Here is a 20,240-nt window from a genome sequence, read left to right on the forward strand (position 1 = left end):
ACGCGCAATCCACGGACCGGTAAACTTAGCGCGAACGGGTAGTAATGCGTTTCAGAGCAGGCTTTTTGGATAGACGGTTTGGGGAAGCCTGATGCTCTTAGGAAGAGTCCGGGAAAGATTAATGTCTCGATCTCAGATTCAGTTGTTAAAAGTTATTGAGTTTCTTCCGCCACTTCTTCTCAGGACCAGCCCATATGTTGTCCCGAAGTGGTGGTAGGGCAAGCTTTATTTGGGACGCGTATAAGTGCCCTGGAAAGGGCCTATGTACTGAATAAACTATTTGAATTTAAATTTGTCGTGGACTAAACAGGGCAGATCTGTCACCATTTCACATCAAATCAATACCAGAACTTAGCTAGTGACTAGTAATAACTAGTAAGATGTCCGTCTGTCGCCATAATAACAATATTAACCGAATTAATAATTTTCTTTTTTTCTTCAGTCGGTTGAAAAATGTAGTCTACTAAAGCCTCTCTCGCTCGCACACTCACTGCGGGCGCCCGTCGCACAGTCGCGACAGCAATATAATTACGCGCGAGCGATAAGGATGGGTAGCTTGGGGTCATTGGACAAAATTCTACGTGCTCACGGACCAGGCTTTACACAAACACAATAAATATCTTTAAATGTATTTTATCCTGTATTTTGTGTGATAAAATAAATCATTTATTTATTTAAAAAAAGCATATGGCTAAATGCTATTTAAAGTCCCTCTCTCACATTTAAATAAAACGCAAACTTTAAATTCTTACACAATGCTCATTCTGGTCTTTCCCCAACAGTGCAACTATGCGAAGTCGTCAAGCAAGGCGCCATGTCCCTCGGCTCCAGTAGCCCCGAGTCCCAAGTTCTATTACTACACGCGGCACGCGACGTCGCCGCAGCATTGAGAGACTTGGCCGCTGCCACCACGGCGGCCAGTGGCAAGCACCACCACCACCCCGATATGGCACGGCTGAAGCATGCTGCTAAGGTAAGGCTATGTAGGAGTGCTAGGTACGGAATGAGTGAGTCACTGAAGCCTTCTTCGCACTGGTCAATTTAGTCGCGTAACTCACTTTTAGTAACTCAATTACTCGCTACAAAAAAATACTCGACTGGTAAAAAAAAAATACGCGAACAAGGCTTAAGAGGGGCAGCTATAAAAGTCCGTCTGTGGTACTAGGTATAGACTAAGGCCCAGTTTTTGATGCGTAGTTATAATAACCAATAGTCAAATTTAACAGATGTCAAATGACAAGTGGTTAAAATTAAATATCAGAAAAAAATGTTTTTCGAACAATGGTTAGCTTGACTTTTAGTAATTTTTAGTAATTTTTTTTAACTATTATTGATTTATTTAAGGCACAGCTACAGAGAGAGAACAAACAATAACAATACAATTAACACAACAACATAGCACAATATTAATTCTGAACTCCGATTATTAGTTTACATTTTGTTAATATTTAACCATTTGTAGCAAAATTTTACAATTAGTTATTTTAACTATGAATTTGATTCGAAATCCATTTTTTTCTGATATTTAACCACTTGTCATTTGACATCTGTTAAATTTGACTATTAGTTATTTTAACTATGAATCAAAAAAACTGGGCTTAAGTAGTTATTACAAGGAAGGTAACGATGAAAACCAGTCACGTGATCTACTTAAACAGCGAGCTAGTGGTGACATCTGGTGACTACCTGGCCATCTGTTGTAGCTAATAATTAGAATGGTCTATGGGCTACAAGTTAGAAACCCAGCACGTGTAAGTCGCCTTAATTTGACACTTTTTTATTGTTTTTGTGACTGTTTTTAATTTATTAAAATTTTGGACTTAATATAACTACGTGGTTGAATATCCGAGTTATTGCCGTATTTTTGTTTATATCGCAATTTAGCTAGTACTTATTATTATTCTGTGGTATAAATAAGTAACTTTGTTAATATATTACATTAACATATTTCAATGATTTACTTAGTTTTAGCACACTAATTGTTATTTTGATTAATGATGACTAAGACACAATACTGGCAACTATATGACACGCCTTTATTCCAAATTTTACTTCTGCTGTATGTTTAATTTTGGTATAAATTAAAACTTAAATCTACTATGTTTAAGATGCCTACAATATGGTATTCTTTGGAACTTAACAATGATTGCAAAATGTCATTTTTATTGCTTTTCAACCTTAAGAAAAGGTCTTAAAGATCTAAATACAATGACCCTTACATTCTTCTATTGCAAGGGTTATACAACTCAATATTTCTTTCAATAGACTTTCTAGCATATCTCACAATCCAAATTGTCTCTCTGCCCTGCTCAAAATTGGTAACTTATATTACCTTTTCAATAGAGTCTAAATTATCCTAATACCAAAATTAAAAATCGTCAGAACTCACCATGTACAGATCAAAGTGTGCCCATGTGTCGCTCATCCGTGTCAATATTGGACTTTCCCGACTAATGCCAACTTTTTGTAGCGGCTGGCGGACCACACGATGCGGTGGAGCCTCCCCCTAAAGCGTAACACGCTGCCGCGCCAAGCGAAACGGCTGTCAGTTCATCTCTCTCTAAAGCCCGACTACAACTCGTGCGATTCCGAGACCGATCTCTTCCAATCTGACCAAGAGGAAGAATTGCTCAAGCTTCTGGACTATTCCAGTCAAGATGATGATGTTTCTCCATCAGTCTTCCACGATAATTGTGAAGAAGTGACTGCGTACATCGAAAATTTAATGAAGAATCCAACAAAAACTGTCATAGATGACGATGTCAATGACAGATACAATATGGCGGCTAGGAATAGCTTGATAGATATGGATTGGCGCGTGCTTAAGTACGGTGAAAATATACTATTGGGTGAAATTAAAAAATTGGTTGATTTCGTTGGTGATGTCTTCGATAAGCAAGAAAACAAGCGAAAGAGAGATGTCTTGTACAGACTTAAAGCTAATAATGACCTGGACAACGAAATGCAAAGGCTTTCTCAAGTAATAGAGGATATGGATTCAGAAATTGTTGAGACAACAGTCACGACGGTCACTAAAACAGAAATAGTACCGGTGAAGAAGCCAAAGACCGATGACGTTAAATTAACCAGTCCAGTGTTCAAAGTCAATAAAGTTAGACCAGTGAATCTTTCAATCAATTTGGATGTCAAATCAGAACCAAACACACCTCTGATGAGTCCCGAACAGAGGCAAAAAGATGAGTCCACTGAACTAGTTGTCAAACCTGACGTCAAAACAAAAGAAGTCAAATTGGACTTTTGGAAAATGTTCAAAGACGACTCGGAGTGGTGGAAGGGACTGGCCAAAAGAAATTTGGAAAAAATGGAAGAAACTAAACGAGAATTGGCCAGATTTAGCGGCCATGAACTAGTTTTAGGCGAATTCCAGAATGAGATAGATAGATTTGAAAAAGAGAAGGTTACGTTGCAGTCGTTTATCGATGAAGTCGACAAATCGAAAGCTGTGAACAAGGACTTGGAATACGATAAGAAATACGAAGATATGGTCTTGAAACTTATTGAATTCGCAAAGAAAGATTTCATTTACAAAGGTTTCGATCCTCTGATCGAACAGTTGAAGCAGTTGTCAAACATAAAAATCGAACATCGTAGAAAGAAAGTCAATATACAAGACATCATCAACATATACACTCAAATAGATATATCCAAATACACATACGAAGAATTGTGTCTACTAGAAAAGTATTATAAAGAGATCATCCGCAAATACAAAACGGAGCATTTGAATAAAGAAAACATCATACCAAGAGAGCCAAGCTACGACAGAGAGGTTGAAAACAGATCAGCGCCGCCATCTTACCACAGAAACGTCATTCTAAACATCCATTCCAGTCAAAACCTGACCAAAAACATCAACTCCTACTCAAATTCAATGATAGCTCACACGAATTCTCTCGAAAGATCTAGATCCAACCAGCACAAGTCTAGAAACAACACAGAAATCTTCGACCTGACCAGAACTTACCCTATGGAATACTACGCGAATAACTGGTGGTCGATATACGAAGACATATTGAAGAGTCGCGAGCACCAATTCGGATCTATCGACAACTGGTGGCGATTCTATGAAGCTATACTAAATAAAGAAGACACAAATGATGAGGAATTAAGAAGACTCCGCGCTGTGGTTGGATACAGGAACAGTCTTCGAAGACCGAACAGTAGACTGGGTGATCTCATGAAGAAAATAGACGAAGTGAAAACGCAGAGTTTCCGAGAAGAAGAAAACGTTCGGAGCACCAACGATCAATCGGTTAGGGCATGGTGTTCGCTTGAGTGGTTAACTTCATTCATGCTGTCTTATTAATTTTGTTATGCTGATGTTTTGGTCATATTTGACAGCTATAAGTAGGTTCTTATGTTTCTAAAACGTTGGCCCCAATTTTGGTCCCAACGCATCTAGTCCAACGTATTGGATGTAGCAAATAGTATTGGCCCCAACGTTGGGACAAGCTATTCAGTAGCGTTTGGTCCAACATTGGGGTCTACTTGTGAAGTTGGTCTTAGGTACGACAAGTAATTTTTTATTAAAGTCATTTGATCTACTTCTGGACAGAGTGCCCCCGGTGATTTATTTGTCATTTCATTTGATAAGGCCACCGTGTGTCATAGCTAGATTGGCAGACATTTCGGCAACCGGGGGTAAGTATATCTGTTTCATTCTATAAAGCTTTCTATCTCTTTTCCTCTTCTTTAAAAGATGTAAGATTTTTTAATTACTTTTGTCTTTGAATAGATCAGTAATTTGAAGTTTTGACTCGAATATTATCAAAAACATCAGCAACTGTCACTTTCCTGTCATTAAGCCGCGCGCCCGCGGCGTCTAAACACATTCCAATGCAACTCTCCACAGATCACCATGGTTACCGGTGGAGCTTACTCCGCTTGTCGTACAATAACCAAACACCATAAGCTTTCATTTATTTAAAGTCCAATATTGACGTTTATATTGACGATATACGCTTCACCATATAAATATTTTATTTATTTATATCTCTTTTTTGTATGCAGCTTTATTGGTTGAACGTGGGATGTATTGGAAATCATTTTTAAGTAAAAAAGATCTTATACAGCTTTAAGTTATGTAACGGTTGTATAACATTTTCTCAATGAAGTGTTCTTAATAAATACATTGTCACGTAGCATGCATGGGGTATATGAGACGTTCACCCGGGCCCTTTCTCTCTCATACAAATAATCACGAAAGAAGCATCTTGCTTCGTGGCAATGTTATGAACACTTACCGGCCAAAACATTCAATACATCCTCCGTAAAACCAATAGCTGCATAACGGTGTAATTGAAAGCTTCTGGGTGACCGCTATACAGCATGCGATGCTTTCGACGTCCGCACTGGTTTTTATCATACGTTCTAATATATACGGGAGCCCGAAGCTTTTTGTGTCGAATAATGTTGGACAAAAGGTCTTGTATTTGAAATCCTTTAGATACTCCTAGCTCTATAATATTGTATGTGAAATATACAGAGCTGGTGTACCATGTCATGATAGCTGCTAAAATTGTTATTGTATGTACAACAATGTTTTCTCTCGTTTGTGTTACTTCACAGAATTTTACAGAGGTACGGACGATGAGCTTTCAGAACCCTTAGCTGTATAGTGCATATTGTGGCCACATAATATGAATGTCTCTGTATTACCTGTTATAATACGATTGTCCAGGGCCTTCTTATGCAAGGGGAAGGGAGAGTAAATCCTGGTACCTCTTGAAACTCTTTTGTCTTTCTCTCGAAGATAGTGCTACTGTTATAATAAAATTATATTTTTGGTTGATTTGTAACAATAAATAGATGGATGTGAATTGTTGTACCGTCGGCAACAGTGTTAACTATCCATTGCCTGTCATGTCGTCTCGTTCTATCGCAAAGAATGACCATTTGATGAGAGAGAAAGCAAAAACGGAAATTGATAGTTAACAGTGTGGCCGTGTGTGCAAGTAACATCATAGAAAGTTTCATTATTTTGTCACGGAAGACCCCTATTGTATCAACTTTCAAAGACTACTCAATTCTCCGTCTACGTTTGTGACCTTTAGTGCTACCTATAGTTGTTAGTTTCAAATCTACCAATTTGTTAGAACATAATATACTTTTTAGCAGCTGGATTGACAGTTTCTTTTTTTCTTCTACATGTAAATATGAATGTTGTTTACGTATGTTTGTTAGACACTAATATATTATTATGTGAACCTTTTGTCGCGTTGTTTTGCACAGTTAAGTTATAATAGTTAACCCATCACGGTGTCACGCGGTCATGCGAGCGCTGGATCACGCGGGTTTGCTTGGATGGGAGAGATGACAGACGAATTTTATTAAAATTAAGTATTTTGTAGGTTTCTTTGAGATTCAAAGTCGAAGTATTTATTTACCGTTATTGTGATGGCTATAAACGTTACTGGCTCTAAAAGTAAACGTTTTTATATAAAGAAAAGGTATTTTTTCGGTATTGTGAAGGGTTTTGACAAAATAGAGAATAAGATAGACAATAGCTGTTGGAAATTCCAAAATTCGTAAAAATACATCTGTAATCTACAATTCTCTGTGGAAAAATCTAAAATTCGTAAAAATACATCTGTAATCTACAATTCTCAGTGGAAAAATCTAAAATTCGTAAAAATACATCTGTAATCTACAATTCTCTGTGGAAAAATCTAAAATTCGTAAAAATAGTTATCTATCTAATTGAGATCCATAAAAACTCTCATTCATGCCTAAATCTTGCAATGCAGCAACAGACTTGAGAAAAAAAAGTTAATGCTCATGTGCCTTATATATATATGCGTTCATGTCATTAATTATGTACAAAAACTATTATTACTGATACCTTTTCCGGTTGTCAAATTAACAAAACTTCTTCAAAATTCGTCTGTCCATCTCTCCCCGCCCACTCCACACCTCCAATCCAATACTGACCAATGACGTCATTGCGCAGGTGATGGTGACCAACGTGACGTCACTGCTGAAGACCGTCAAGGCTGTGGAAGACGAGCACACCAGAGGCACCAGGGCCCTCGAGTCGACCATAGAAGCTATCTCGCAGGAGATTGAGGTGAGTGAATTATGAATCTTGTTGTATAGAAAATAGAGTGCTAAATAGAGCTCAGTTATTGCTACATTTATAGAGAATAACTGATAATGCTCCTGCAATGTTGGAGCAGTTACGGGCCTGTTCCCACCTCTCTTTCTTACCACTGCAACTCCTGTATAAACAGGATCTATAGTTTGACCTCCAAGATAACCCAACCAGTGAAGGCTTAGTAGTTTCGTAGGATGGGTTACTGTAATACTGTCTTAGAACCCGCATGGAATTTAATCAAAGAAATATAACAGGAACCCAGAATATAATATCGACTTCCCTCTGTTTCAAAACGGCAGACAGGTTTTAGAATGAGCTAATACACCACGGACAAATTTTTCGTTGTAATACACACTATACAGGCCGCTACCAACCGTGCGATGTGGAAATCATTGGGGGAGGCCTATTTTCAGCAGTGGACGTCCTGTGGCTGAAATAACGATGATGATGATGACATGCTATATGTCCAGATGTACAATAAAAGTCTATTATTAAGTCACTGGTAGACTATAATGCGATCCGCTCGGATGTGCCCCAGAAAATGTAATCAAACTTCTTTCTCCCTCAAGGTCCTTCTATCCGACTCGCCGCCTAAAGGCACGGCTACCGCCGAGGAGTTGGTGCGCTGCACTCGCCAAATGACCACCGCGACTGCTCGAGCGGTTGCTGCCGGTAACGCCAACAAGCAAGACCAGCTCACTGCAGCTGCCAACCTTGGCAGGAAGACTGTGGTGGACCTGCTGGTGGCTTGCAAGGTAAGTTCGACCGTAGGGATAGTTCCTATAGGGTGTATTTTGGGGTAGAAATGTAGATGAGAGGAGAAGTTAGTCTGCTAATAAGCAAGATCAGCTCACGGCTGCCAACCTTGAAAAGAAGACTTCTGGATTTGCACCAGTAGATCCAGAACAGTATTTAAATTGGACCATAGGTATATTGTTTTAGTGTCTTTTGGGATAGCAACGCCTATTTGGCAATAGATCAGGATCATATTAGCTGCTGCTAATTCTGAGAGCAAGACTTATTAGTGCAAGGTGAGCTAGACCGTCAGGATAGTTGTGTAGGGTGTCTTTTAGAATAGCAAGGTAGAGAAGAGCAGTTAGTGCGCTGCACTCGCCAAATGACCACCGCCACTGCAAGAGCAGTTGCTGCCGGTAACGCCAACAAGCAAGACCAGCTGACGGCAGCTGCCAACCTTGGCAAGAAGACTGTGGTTGACCTGCTGGTGGCTTGCAAGGTGAGTTAGACCTTATAGATCCTGAAATAGGATGTATTTTGTTTGGAGCAGCAACGCTAATAAGAAAGACTAGTCCATAGCAGCCGTCAACCTTGGAAGGAAGACTGTGGTAGACCTGCTGGTGGCTTGCAAGGTGAGTTCAACCATAGGAATATTGTTTTAGAGTGTCTTTCGGAATAGGAACACTGTTAGATTGTGGGGATACTGAGGGAGAGTGTCTTTTGGAATGGCAATGTTACTTACAAGCAAGACCAGCTCACGGCAGCTGCCAACCTTGGAATGAAGACTACTGGATCTACACCAGTAGATGCAGAAAAGTCTCATTGCTTTAAGTCAAACCATCGGAATATTGTTTTTAAGTGTCTTTTGGAATAGCAACGCCTACATGGAGTTAGGATCAGGATCAGATATTAGCTGCTGCTAACTCCGAGAGAAATACTCTGGTGCAAAGCGAAGCGAAGCGAGTAACGCGATAGTTTTGCGTTTGCACTCACTATGTCAACACTGTTGGTTAAAGCCCTGTGGTGCTAACTACAGTACATACGCTCAATTATAGTTGTTCCAATTCACGAAGGCGAGTGAGCTTTACATTTGTGGTGGTTCACTTCGTTTTTCAAAAGTTTTGATAGACATTACACTATCGTTATGTGCATGTACACCAGCGTTGCCAGACGTCCCGATTTTGGCGGGACGTCCCGATTTTTAAATAAAATTTATATGTCCCGCGCGGGACAGGCTCGGTCCCGCTTTTCGGAGAGAGACATTCACTTCACCAGACTATTGTTTGAAACGCCATATTATTCTAAAGAATTTTTTTTTTATTTCGATTTTGGTTTATTTATTCTTTTTTTATTCTAAAGACGAATTTAACGATAGAGTAAATCTGATTTAAAATATTATTTTTTGTAAAAATTCATTTTCTATGGCTACTTTTGCTATCTATTGTCAAATAAACGTAATTTTAAGTCAAATAAAAAGATAAATATTTGAAAACCTTTGATTGTATACGTTTTATTACTATGTCCCGCTTTTGACGGAAGAATCCCGCTATTTTCACTCAAAAAGTACCAAAGTCCCGACTTGGCGAAAAAAAAAACTGGCAACGATCATGTAAAGCTCACTCGCCTTCGTGAGTTGCAAGAACTATACCTTATTCTTTGTAACTCACCACTCCATTTCTACCAGGCCGCAGCCTACACAGCGGAGAGCGAAGAAGTGCGCACGCGCACGATCGAAGCCGGCGCCGCCGCCGCCAGCGCCTACCGCGCCTTGCTGACTGCGGTGCTTAACGCCGTCGGTGGCGCCGACAAGCAACACTTCCCCGAGCTGTCTAGAAGAGTCGCTCATGCTGTGGCTGATATCATAGCCGCTGCGGAACTGCTTAAAGGTACAAGCTAGATTAGAGATAGCGCCATCTGTTGATCAGTTTAGCAAAACTTCCCGGAGCTGTCTAGACGAGTGGCCCATGCTGTGGCTGACATTATAGCGGCTGCGGAACTGCTGAAAGGTCAGTAAGAGTTACCACCGCAAGCTAGTTTAGAGATAGCGCCATCTATTGTCAGTTTAGCAAGACTTCTCGGGGCTATCTAGGAGAGTAGCTCACGCTGTGGCTGATATAATAGCCGCTGCGGAACTGCTGAAAGGTTAGTGAGAGTCACCACTGTTTAGATTAGAAACAGCTCCATCTGTTGATCATTTTAGCAACACTTCTACGAGCAGTCTTGACGCGTGGCCCATGCTGTGGCTGATATTATAGCGACTGCTGAGCTGCTGAAAGGTCAGTTACAATCACCACCATAAGCAACCACCGCAATCTAATTTGTATATAGCGCCATCTGTTGGTCAGTTTAGCAAGACTTCCCGGAGCTGTCTAGGAGGGTCGCTCATGCTGTGGCTGATATCATAGCCGCTGCTGAGCTGCTGAAAGGTCAGTGAGAGTTACCACCGCAAGCTAGTTTAGAGATAGCGCCATCTGTTGGCCAGAACATTCGCAATAGCACTGTATTCAACTATAGCAATTACTGTTCTACATCGTAGAACAGTTTGTAACACAGTACAGTGTTGCACAGTAATAGATCTTATTGCTGTTGCTATTTGAGTATCCATTTCCCTGTCTATGCTCATGCATGTGGCTTTGATTGAGAGATACAGATAGCTACAAAGCTTTGGATAGCATTGCATGCACTGTAACATCTCTTCAGGTACACTCAAAGTCATAGCAATGACTAAGTTTTGTAGAAAAGTTGACCAGTATGCTACGAATGAAGGACATAATATTCTGTAGCGTGTCGTAGCACCCTGTTACAACTTAATTATGGAACGCCGTATTTGTATTTTTGATTTCCTTCATTGTAACAAGTATGACTTGCCAGTGTAGTGTGTGGTCGTTCCTGCTCAAACCTTCTGCTGAAGTCATAACGCTCAAAATCCCTTGTCCCAACACCTTTATCACATTATAACAAACATGTCTCAACAGGATCGGACTGGGTGGACCCAGCAGACCCCACTGTGATAGCGGAAAGCGAGCTACTGGGCGCGGCGGCGTCCATCGACGCGGCCGCGAGGAAATTGGATGCTTTGAGGCCGCGACGACCGGCTGTTGTGCAGGTGAGAATGTGGTTGTTTATCTGGCAGATAAAGTTGCTGATAGGCTATCAGGGAGTTATCTGGTGGAGAAACTTTATTTGTTGTGCTTGATTTACCACTTGTATGCAGGGTTAATTTATCTGGCGGATAAAGTGGCTGATAGGCTATCAGAGAGTTATCTGGTGGAGAAACTTTATTTTTGGTGCTGGATTTACCACTTGCTGATGGAGTACCTGATAAACTATCAGAAACTTATCTGTCAGATAAAATACAAAATTAGGACTAGTCCACTACTTATTGATGATAAACTACCTGATATCCTATTAGATACGATAGCCTATTGATACTTATCTGACAAATATGATACTACTTTTGGGGCCTGTTTCACCACTTGCTGATAAAGTACACATAGATAGTCTATTAGAAACTTATCCATCGGATTACCCAAACTTGAATTCACATGTCTCGGATAGAAATCTGTCTAAAACTCTTGTACAAAGTACAATAAGTCACGAGTAATTATGTAGGTCATGCAAACGCTGCAATATTTAATTTTATTAACTTGAAGCATTCGCCGATCAGTTCTACACAAGTTCTCAGCCCTATTAATTAGTGTGCACACTATTGTCAAGATTTATATTGTTATTATCTTAAATAAACAATCAAGAGTTTCAAGAGTTTCCTTCAATCAAGACAACTACAACACATAATCTTGTACCATCGCGTACACAACCCTATCAGGAACTGGTGAAACATGCTCTAAAAGCTTACATTTAAGCATTTATGACAGTATTTTGTCATAAATCCAATTTATTGCGGTCATTAAACGCTATGAACTTAGAACAGATTAAGTAGAATAAAAATACAGAAGAATATCACAGAATAAAGAATCCAGACAGAAGAAAAACAAAGAACAGAAGAACGTCGCAGAAGAATAAAGAAACCAGACAGAAGAATTACAAAGAACAGAAGAACACCACAGAAGAATAAAGAAGAAAGAAGTCGTCTTAAAGCCGCGCGTCGCTGAGATATGTTTGATATTCTTGGTTGTTTTAATATCACCCAGGAATCAAACATATTACACAGGGACCGCGGCAATGTCTTCAGGGGAGAATAAGAAGAAATGAAGAAAGAAAGAAGACCAGTTTACTATGTTTTAGATGTACTCGTATATTGTTGAATTTAATATGACAGCAGACGGTTTTTGCTTAGGTACCTACATAATTTAGGAACTGTTATTTTGCATGTAAAAATAATCAATTTATAACTTCAATCATTTAACTGCTAAGCCTAAATGGGTATTATGATGTACAGGATAATATGATAACCAAATCTTGTAAACATTAATGAAATCCAATGAACACATTTTAACTAGGTATTTATTTATTTAAAAATCTTGGAAAAGAGGTTAACAATAGTGATTCAGTTTCTTGCGCTGCTTCTTCTCAAAACTATTGTCCTGAAGCAGTGGTAGGGTTAATGCTGCAGTGTAACTGTATAAAAGTAACGTAGACATCTTTTGTTACCGACACTCAATTTTGACACCTCAATTTAGTAGTATGAGTAATAGAGTTATTGTATGATGTCAACTCATACAACTGGAAGCAATTGGTCACGAAAATTGTCTATGTCTACACAGAGAGTGGTTAATTCAAAAGTTTCTACGTTAGTCTCTTTCACACAATGTATTTTGTTACTGGAATAAAGGACTTTTGACTAATAGACACTATTTTCGACAGGAGACCGATGACAGCCTGAACTTTGACGAGATGATCCTGCAAGCGGCTAAATCCATAATCGCTGCCACGTCAGCTCTTGTACGTGCCGCCTCAGCCGCACAGAGGGAGCTTATCGACCAGGTGAGACCAAGACAGAGTAGAATAGAAGGTGTCAAAACAGGGTGATCAACAGGTGCCCCCCATTAAGTGGGGGCGTGTTGGGTCCCGCCGTGTAGGGCGGCGCCTTGGTCGTTTCTAGTACCCAAGGCGCCGACCACTATGCGGCAGAGGGAACACCCCAGGTTTTTAGCGGGTTCGAGCCCCACGTAACCTGCCGTCCCCCGGCGGTAGGTATGGATGGGCCATTTTCCTGGGTAAAAAAGGGTGATCACCAGGTCATTTAAGGTTGACTGGCAGATAATGCCACCTGGCATTAAGTCCGCCACTGTACAGTTGTATGTGCAAAAGTGTAAATAAATAAATAAATAAAATATCAGACTTATCAACTCGGAAAGGGATCAACACCTTATTGCCTTTCTCGAGCTATCATTGCCTTTCGCGCGCTGTCAACCGGGAGGCGAGGCGTTTACGTTACGGTGCGGATAGTTTACGTTGCAGTATGGATTTTCACACAAAGAATAGTGACCGCCTCGAGTTGATACGGTTACAATCCGTTTCCGGGTTGATAAGTCTGCTATGACCTTTAGTCTCCACTGCAGAAACACGTCCCTCACCAATATGTTAGAGACAATATGAAAAATTTGGTCTACATTCCGATGTTGTCGGTCGATGATGATCAATGAGGGTTTTCGCGAATGAAAGATCCGCTAGATGGCGGGACGTGGATGTGGGGCCTGACTGCTGCGTGATTGGTGGATTTTGACATATCTGTCAATGTCATGACAAAAATAACCAATCATGCAGCATTTGGACCTCGCGTCTACGTATTGCCATCTGGCGGATTTTTCATTCGCGAAAACCCTCATTGACACAGATTGATAAAACTTGACACCGGCTATAGCTGCTATCAAGCTATAGATTGTGGCTTCACAGTGAATAGTCCCGAACAGTACAAACAATAGCATATTCAGACTACATTTTTGTTGGAAACTCGCCTCTATTACAATGGCTTTATTAGTTTGACATGCCACTGTCTGTACTTATTTACATTAAAAAAACTATTCCCACCTCTCGTTCCCACCACTGCAACTCCTGTGTAGCCAGGATCTACAGCTTGACCGCCAATAACCCAACCAATGAAGGTCAAGTTTGTCCCGGGGGAAAGTTTAACTGTCATTGGACCCGCAACGAAATTAATCACAATCACTTATTTACATTGTGTGACTTTATAATATTTCTTTCTATTCCCTAGGGCAAAGTAGCGCGTCGTCCGGCGGCGTCGTCCGACGACGGCCAGTGGTCCGAAGGACTGGTATCCGCCGCAAGACTGGTAGCCGCCGCTGCCCATGCATTAGTGGAAGCAGCCAATGCCTTGGTCCAGGGCGCAGCATCTGAAGAACGCCTGATATCCAGCGCGAGACAGGTGGCCGCGTCTACTGCTCAACTGCTGGTGGCTTGCAAGGTGAGTGGGCCATTCCTGAATCGCGGTGGCGAAGTTTTTTTCCCGATCCTTATATAGCTCCGTACAATCTTGTTGAGTCAGACCAAAGTCGACCCTTGACTACTGCTGTACTGCAGTTAGGTTACTGTGGTCTTTCTTACGGGATTGGTCGTTCCCTGTAGCTTTTCTCTCTTTCTTTACCAATAGGACAGAGAGAGACAGCAAGACTTTTAGAGAAAATGCCTCCGGTTTTAGTATCTTGCTAGGTAGGCAAACTTCGGTAGGCAGTGGTCACTATTAGGTCTCCTAGTGGTAGTTCTCATGCCTTCGTGGAGGCAGCCAATGCCTTGGTCCAGGGCGCAGCCTCTGAAGAGCGCCTGATATCCAGCGCGAGACAGGTGGCTGCGTCTACGGCGCAACTGCTGGTGGCTTGCAAGGTGAGTCACGCTCTACAGGCATTCCTGAATCGCGGTGACGAAGTTTTTTTTCCGATCCTTATATAGCTCCGTACAATCTGGTTGAGTCAGACCAACAAAGTCGAGTGTCGACCCTTGATAATGTTGTCAGTTATGTTACTGTGGTCTTGCTCATGGGTTTCCTCGCTCTCAATAGCTTTTCTCTCTTTCTTTACCAATAGGACAGAGAGAGAAGCAAGACTGAGGATTTTCGTTAGGGAAAATGCCTCCCGGCTTTAGTATCTTGCTAGGTAGGAGAACTCTCCTTTGAAAACTGTCTTGCTGAAGTTAGGCTTTTCTGGGTAGTCTTATGAATTTCCTCGCACCCTGTAGCTTCTCTCTTTCTTTAACAATAGGACAGAGGGAGATAACAAGACTCGAGGGTTTGCTTTAGGGAGAATGCCTCTTTCCTTAAGTATCTTGCTAGGTAGGCTAACTTCGGTAGGCAGTGGTCACTATTAGGTCTCCTAGTGGTATTTCTCATGCCCTTGTGGAGGCAGCCAATGCCTTGGTCCAGGGCGCAGCCTCTGAAGAGCGCCTGATATCCAGCGCGAGACAGGTGGCTGCGTCTACAGCTCAACTGCTGGTGGCTTGTAAGGTGAGTCCTGAATCGCGGTGACGAAGTTTTTTTCCCGATCCTTATATAGCTCCGTACAATCTGCTTGAGTCAGACCAAAGTCGACCCCTGACAACTGCTGTACTGCAGTTAGGGGTTACTGTGGTCTTTCTTACGGGATTGGTCGTTCCCTGTAGCTTTTCTCTCTTTCTTTACCAATAGGACAGAGAGAGACAGCAAGACTTTTAGGGAAAATGCCTACGGTTTTAGTATCTTGCTAGGTAGGCAAACTTCGGTAGGTAGTGGTCATTATTAGGTCTCCTAATGGTAGTTGTCATGCCTTCGTGGAGGCAGCCAATGCCTTGGTCCAGGGCGCAGCCTCTGAAGAGCGCCTGATATCCAGCGCGAGACAGGTGGCTGCGTCTACGGCGCAACTGCTGGTGGCTTGCAAGGTGAGTCACGCTCTACAGGCATTCCTGAATCGCGGTGACGAAGTTTTTTTTCCGATCCTTATATAGCTCCGTACAATCTGGTTGAGTCAGACCATACGGCCCGATCGCGAACGTCGGTCTGCGACCGACGCGGACGTGCCTGGGCTTCGCTTCGCGAAGCCCACACTCGGCCACGTCGGCACGCGCACCGACGATCGCCAAACGGCTAGAGTACCTTCTGTACTCGCCACTCTGCCCGGTGAAGCTGGAAAAGCTCCTCAAGCTACCAGCGCGCGTCCCTTCAAAAAAAAAAAAAAAAAAAAAAAAAAAATTGAGTCAGACCAACAAAGTCGAGTGTCGACCCTTGATAATGTTGTCAGTTATGTTACTGTGGTCTTGCTCATGGGTTTCCTCGCTCTCAATAGCTTTTCTCTCTTTCTTTACCAATAGGACAGAGAGAGATGGCAAGACTGAGGATTTTCATTAGGGAAAATGCCTTCCGGCTTTAGTATCTTGCTAGGTAGGAGAACTCTCCTTTGAAAACTGTATTACTGAAGTTAGGCTTTTCTGGGTAGTCTTATGAATTTCCTCGCACCCTGTAGCTTCTCTCTTTCTTTACCAATAGGACAGAGGGAGATAACCAAGACTCGAGGGTTTGCTTTAGGGAGAATGCCTCTTTCCTTAAGTATCTTGCTAGGTAGGCTAACTTCGGTAGGCAGTGGTCACTATTAGGTCTCCTAGTGGTAGTTCTCATGCCCTTGTGGAGGCAACCAATGCGTTGATCCAGGGCGCAGCCTCTGAAGAGCGCCTGATATCCAGCGCGAGGCAGGTGGCTGCGTCTACGGCGCAACTACTCGTCGCTTGCAAGGTGAGTCCTGAATCGCGGTGACGAAGTTTTTTTTCCGATCCTTATATAGCTCCGTACAATCTGCTTGAGTCAGACCAAAGTCGAGTGTCGACCCTTGAAAACTGCTGTCAGTTAGGTTACTGTGGTCTTGCTCATGGGTTTCCTCGCTCTCTATAGCTTTTCTCTCTTTCTTTACCAAGAGGACAGAGAGAGATAGCAAGACTTGAGGGGGTGTCCGTTAGGGAAAGTGCCCTTGCTAGGTAGGTATAAACCTTGGTAGGCAGCGATCAGTAGCTAAAGTCCCCTGGTGGTTTTTTCCTCGTGGAGGCAGCTAATGCCTTGGTCCAGGGCGCAGCCTCTGAAGAGCGCCTGATATCCAGCGCGAGACAGGTGGCTGCTTCTACGGCGCAACTGCTGGTGGCTTGTAAGGTGAGTCCTGAATCGCGGTGACGAAGTTTTTTTTCCGATCCTTATATAGCTCCGTACAATCTGGTTGAGTCAGACCAAAGTCGACCCTTGACAACTGCTGGACTGCAGTTAGGTTACTGTGGTCTTTCTTACGGGATTGGTCGTTCCCTGTAGCTTTTCTCTCTTTCTTTACCAATAGGACAGAGAGAGACAGCAAGACTTTAAGGGAAAATGCCTCCGGTTTTAGTATCTTGGCTAGGTAGGCTAACTTCGGTAGGCAGTGGTCATACTATTAGGATCCCTAGTGGTAGTTCTCATGCCCTTGTGGAGGCAGCCAATGCCTTGGTCCAGGGCGCAGCCTCCGAAGAACGCCTGATATCCAGCGCGAGACAAGTGGCTGCGTCTACAGCTCAACTTCTGGTGGCTTGCAAGGTGAGTGGGCCATTCCTGAATCGCGGTGACGAAGTTTTTTTCCCAATCCTTATATAGCTCCGTACAATGTGGTTGAGTCAGACCAAAGTCGACCCCTGCCGGACTACTGCTATACTGAGGTTAGCTAGAGTACTACTGTTGGTCGTATGGGTTTCTTCGCTTGCTGTTTCCTTGCTCTTTCTTTCTCAGTACCTCAAAGGAAGACAGCAAGATTTACAGACTAAGGGAGAAAGGTTTTCCTTAGGAAATATACATCAGGTTTTTAGTATCTTACTAGGGACCTTGGTGAGGCCGTCATTATTTATTAGATAGATAGGTCCCATGGCAGACAGGCTCCCTGTTGATTTTTCTTTACCAATAGGACAGAGGGTGATAGCAAGAGTAAAGGGTAGATAGTATCAATAGACTATAATATATTTAATCCTATTTCTTAAATGCAACACTAAAAGTCCATTCCTCCACCAGGTGAAAGCCGACCCCAGCTCGGAATCGACCCGACGACTGCAGGCGGCCGGCGCGGAAGTCATCCGCTCCACCGACGGGCTCGTGCGAGCCGCCAGGGACGCGATACATTGCGAGGAGGAGCGCAGCCTGGTCCTCAATAGGAGGATGGTGGGCGGGATCGCGCAAGAGATTGACGCCAGGTGAGATATCCGGCTCGAAGGACCATATATTAAATTAGTGACGTTTTACACTGAGGAGGAGAGCAGTCTTGTGCTGAATAGGAGAATGGTGGGCGGCATCGCGCAGGAGATCGACGCGAGGTGAGATATCCAGCCTGAAGGACCATAAAAATGACGAACTAGTGCGAATAGCGCTTGACGCTATACACTGTAAATAAGAGTGAAGCTTGGTGCTTTACAGGAGAATGGTGATTGCATAGGAAATCGATATTAGTTAAGATCCGGTTGGAAAGACCATAATTATATGAAAAATATCATTGAAAACTGTTTGCTTTCTAATGCTTTAACCCTTTAACTGGTATAGAGAAAAATATTTTTCATTAGTTTTGAACCTTATGTTTTCTCAATAAGGTTCAAAATATGGTGGCAACAATTCTGCCACTACCAGGTAAAGATTTAACAACCGAAAGGCCATAATAAAGAACTCAGTTTCACCTCCAAATTTCCTTGCAGGTCTGAAGTACTGCGCATCGAGAAGGAATTGGAAGAGGCTCGCGGTCGCCTCACCGCCATCCGCCAAGCCAAGTACAAGCTGCGCGGTGACACTGACACTGACACCGATACGGAGCATTTGGATGCTTCCGATGTTCGTCAGAGGTGAGTTGAAGACGTCCACTGTTGGACAAAGCCCCTGCCACAGGTATTTTGACATCAACTGGCCTGGACGAAGTGTCCATAGGTCAGTCACAAAAATACTGACGCCCGTATTCACAAACATTACTTTGAAGTCTCACAGTGCGCGTGGAACCAATCACAGAGTTCTATCTCAACGCTGTGCGTTCGATTTGCTGCTTCACTTAAGCAAGCATCGTTTGTAAATACGGGCGTAAGCTAATATGATATTTTCGAAAGAAATTCAATTGCTAGACCAAGGCTATAGATGAAAGGAAGGGTAAAGGAATTCACGACAACCGGTGTTCTACTACCCGCGTTAGGTCACTTACCAGAAGACCTGGCCTTCATCTTCCTATAAAATAAAGAGTATTTTTTAAAATTACCTGCTATTGAACTTGATTTCTTTTTGTAAAAATGACAATGCTAGTTCTCCAACTTAACGAGTTGCTGTATTGGCACTCACTATTTGGCGTTACTCTCGAGTTACAAGATATCTATTATTTACAGGATTTACTTCACAGTTTTAGCTTCCAAATAACGTAATTTTTAATTCTTTCTAGATTCAAAACACCAAACAGCAGTTTCGCGAACACAACTTACAGTCCAAACAGTACATACTCCAATCAGAACACCACAAACCTCACCACCACCACCCACAACCTTTCCCAGAACATATCCAACTTAAACCAGTCCATCCACGGCTACCAACCCCCTAAGTCACCTTACGCACCCTCTCCTACTAGCCCTAACGCTCACAACGCGAACGGATACCAGAACGTATACAGCCAGAGGGACGAAAAGCAGTATACAGTTCAGAGCCCGACCTTCACGAGTTTCAGACCTCAGGAAGAACCGAAACAGAATTACGAAGGATTTACCACACGGTGAGTTTTTTTAGAAAGCTTGTAGGGTATGGTACGCTCATATGACCATAACAGACTATTTGACACCATTCCTCATCGAAATCACAACTTTTTTTAAAAGACACCTGTAAACTAAGATTTTAGTTGCATTGTAATTGAAAAAAGTAGTTCGAGTTGAGAATAATGACATCACAGTCTTGTATTGCCATACAAAATCTATGGGAGTCTCGTTTTGACAGTTTAAAAAAGTACGTTAATTGATTGGTGGTGTCAAATACCTTATTTAACACGTTGATCTTTGGAATAGCAAAACGATTTTCTTATATCTCTTTCACTCTTCGTAGGATTCGAATATGAGTCGAGTATCATAACTCACTCTGTCTTTCTCACTCATATTATAATCCTGCCGAGAGTGAGAGAGACAGATATAACAAAATTATTTTGCTTTGGTCGAATCATTCTAAAGATCAACGTGTATTATGGTAAATAATAGCTAACGCTGTAGCGTGCTAACCGGTGTTTTTGGAAGTGGATAGTTAGTGTGTAAATAAAGATCTGAAATAACATGGTTCACTATTCTCTCATTTGTTGCGGGTTCGAATCTTGCAAGGGGCAGTTTTAAAATGAATGAATCATTTTATTTCAGTTTTCTAAATTATTAAACAATAGAGTTTTAATTCAATCATGACTGATCGATCACATTTAAAAATTGTATCTTGAAAACCAAAACTACAAAA

The 20,240-nt window shown here is 42.0% G+C and overlaps 1 protein-coding gene across 1 annotated transcript in view; it reads left to right on the plus strand.

Moving 5' to 3' along the window:
- The window catches only part of LOC135084768 (talin-2-like), a 164,299-nt gene that overhangs the window by 135,840 nt on the left and 8,219 nt on the right, over positions 1–20,240 (plus strand). Inside the window, exons 63-72 of the mRNA XM_063979506.1 lie at positions 783–973; positions 6,971–7,087; positions 7,684–7,869; positions 9,534–9,735; positions 10,825–10,955; positions 12,674–12,793; positions 14,025–14,234; positions 17,808–17,986; positions 18,479–18,622; positions 19,201–19,524. Of these exons, the coding sequence (XP_063835576.1) occupies positions 783–973; positions 6,971–7,087; positions 7,684–7,869; positions 9,534–9,735; positions 10,825–10,955; positions 12,674–12,793; positions 14,025–14,234; positions 17,808–17,986; positions 18,479–18,622; positions 19,201–19,524 (1,804 nt within the window). The remainder of the gene's footprint in view (positions 1–782; positions 974–6,970; positions 7,088–7,683; positions 7,870–9,533; positions 9,736–10,824; positions 10,956–12,673; positions 12,794–14,024; positions 14,235–17,807; positions 17,987–18,478; positions 18,623–19,200; positions 19,525–20,240) is intronic.

Source organism: Ostrinia nubilalis, chromosome 27 (genome assembly GCF_963855985.1).
Source record: "Ostrinia nubilalis chromosome 27, ilOstNubi1.1, whole genome shotgun sequence".
NCBI lineage: Eukaryota > Metazoa > Arthropoda > Insecta > Lepidoptera > Crambidae > Ostrinia > Ostrinia nubilalis.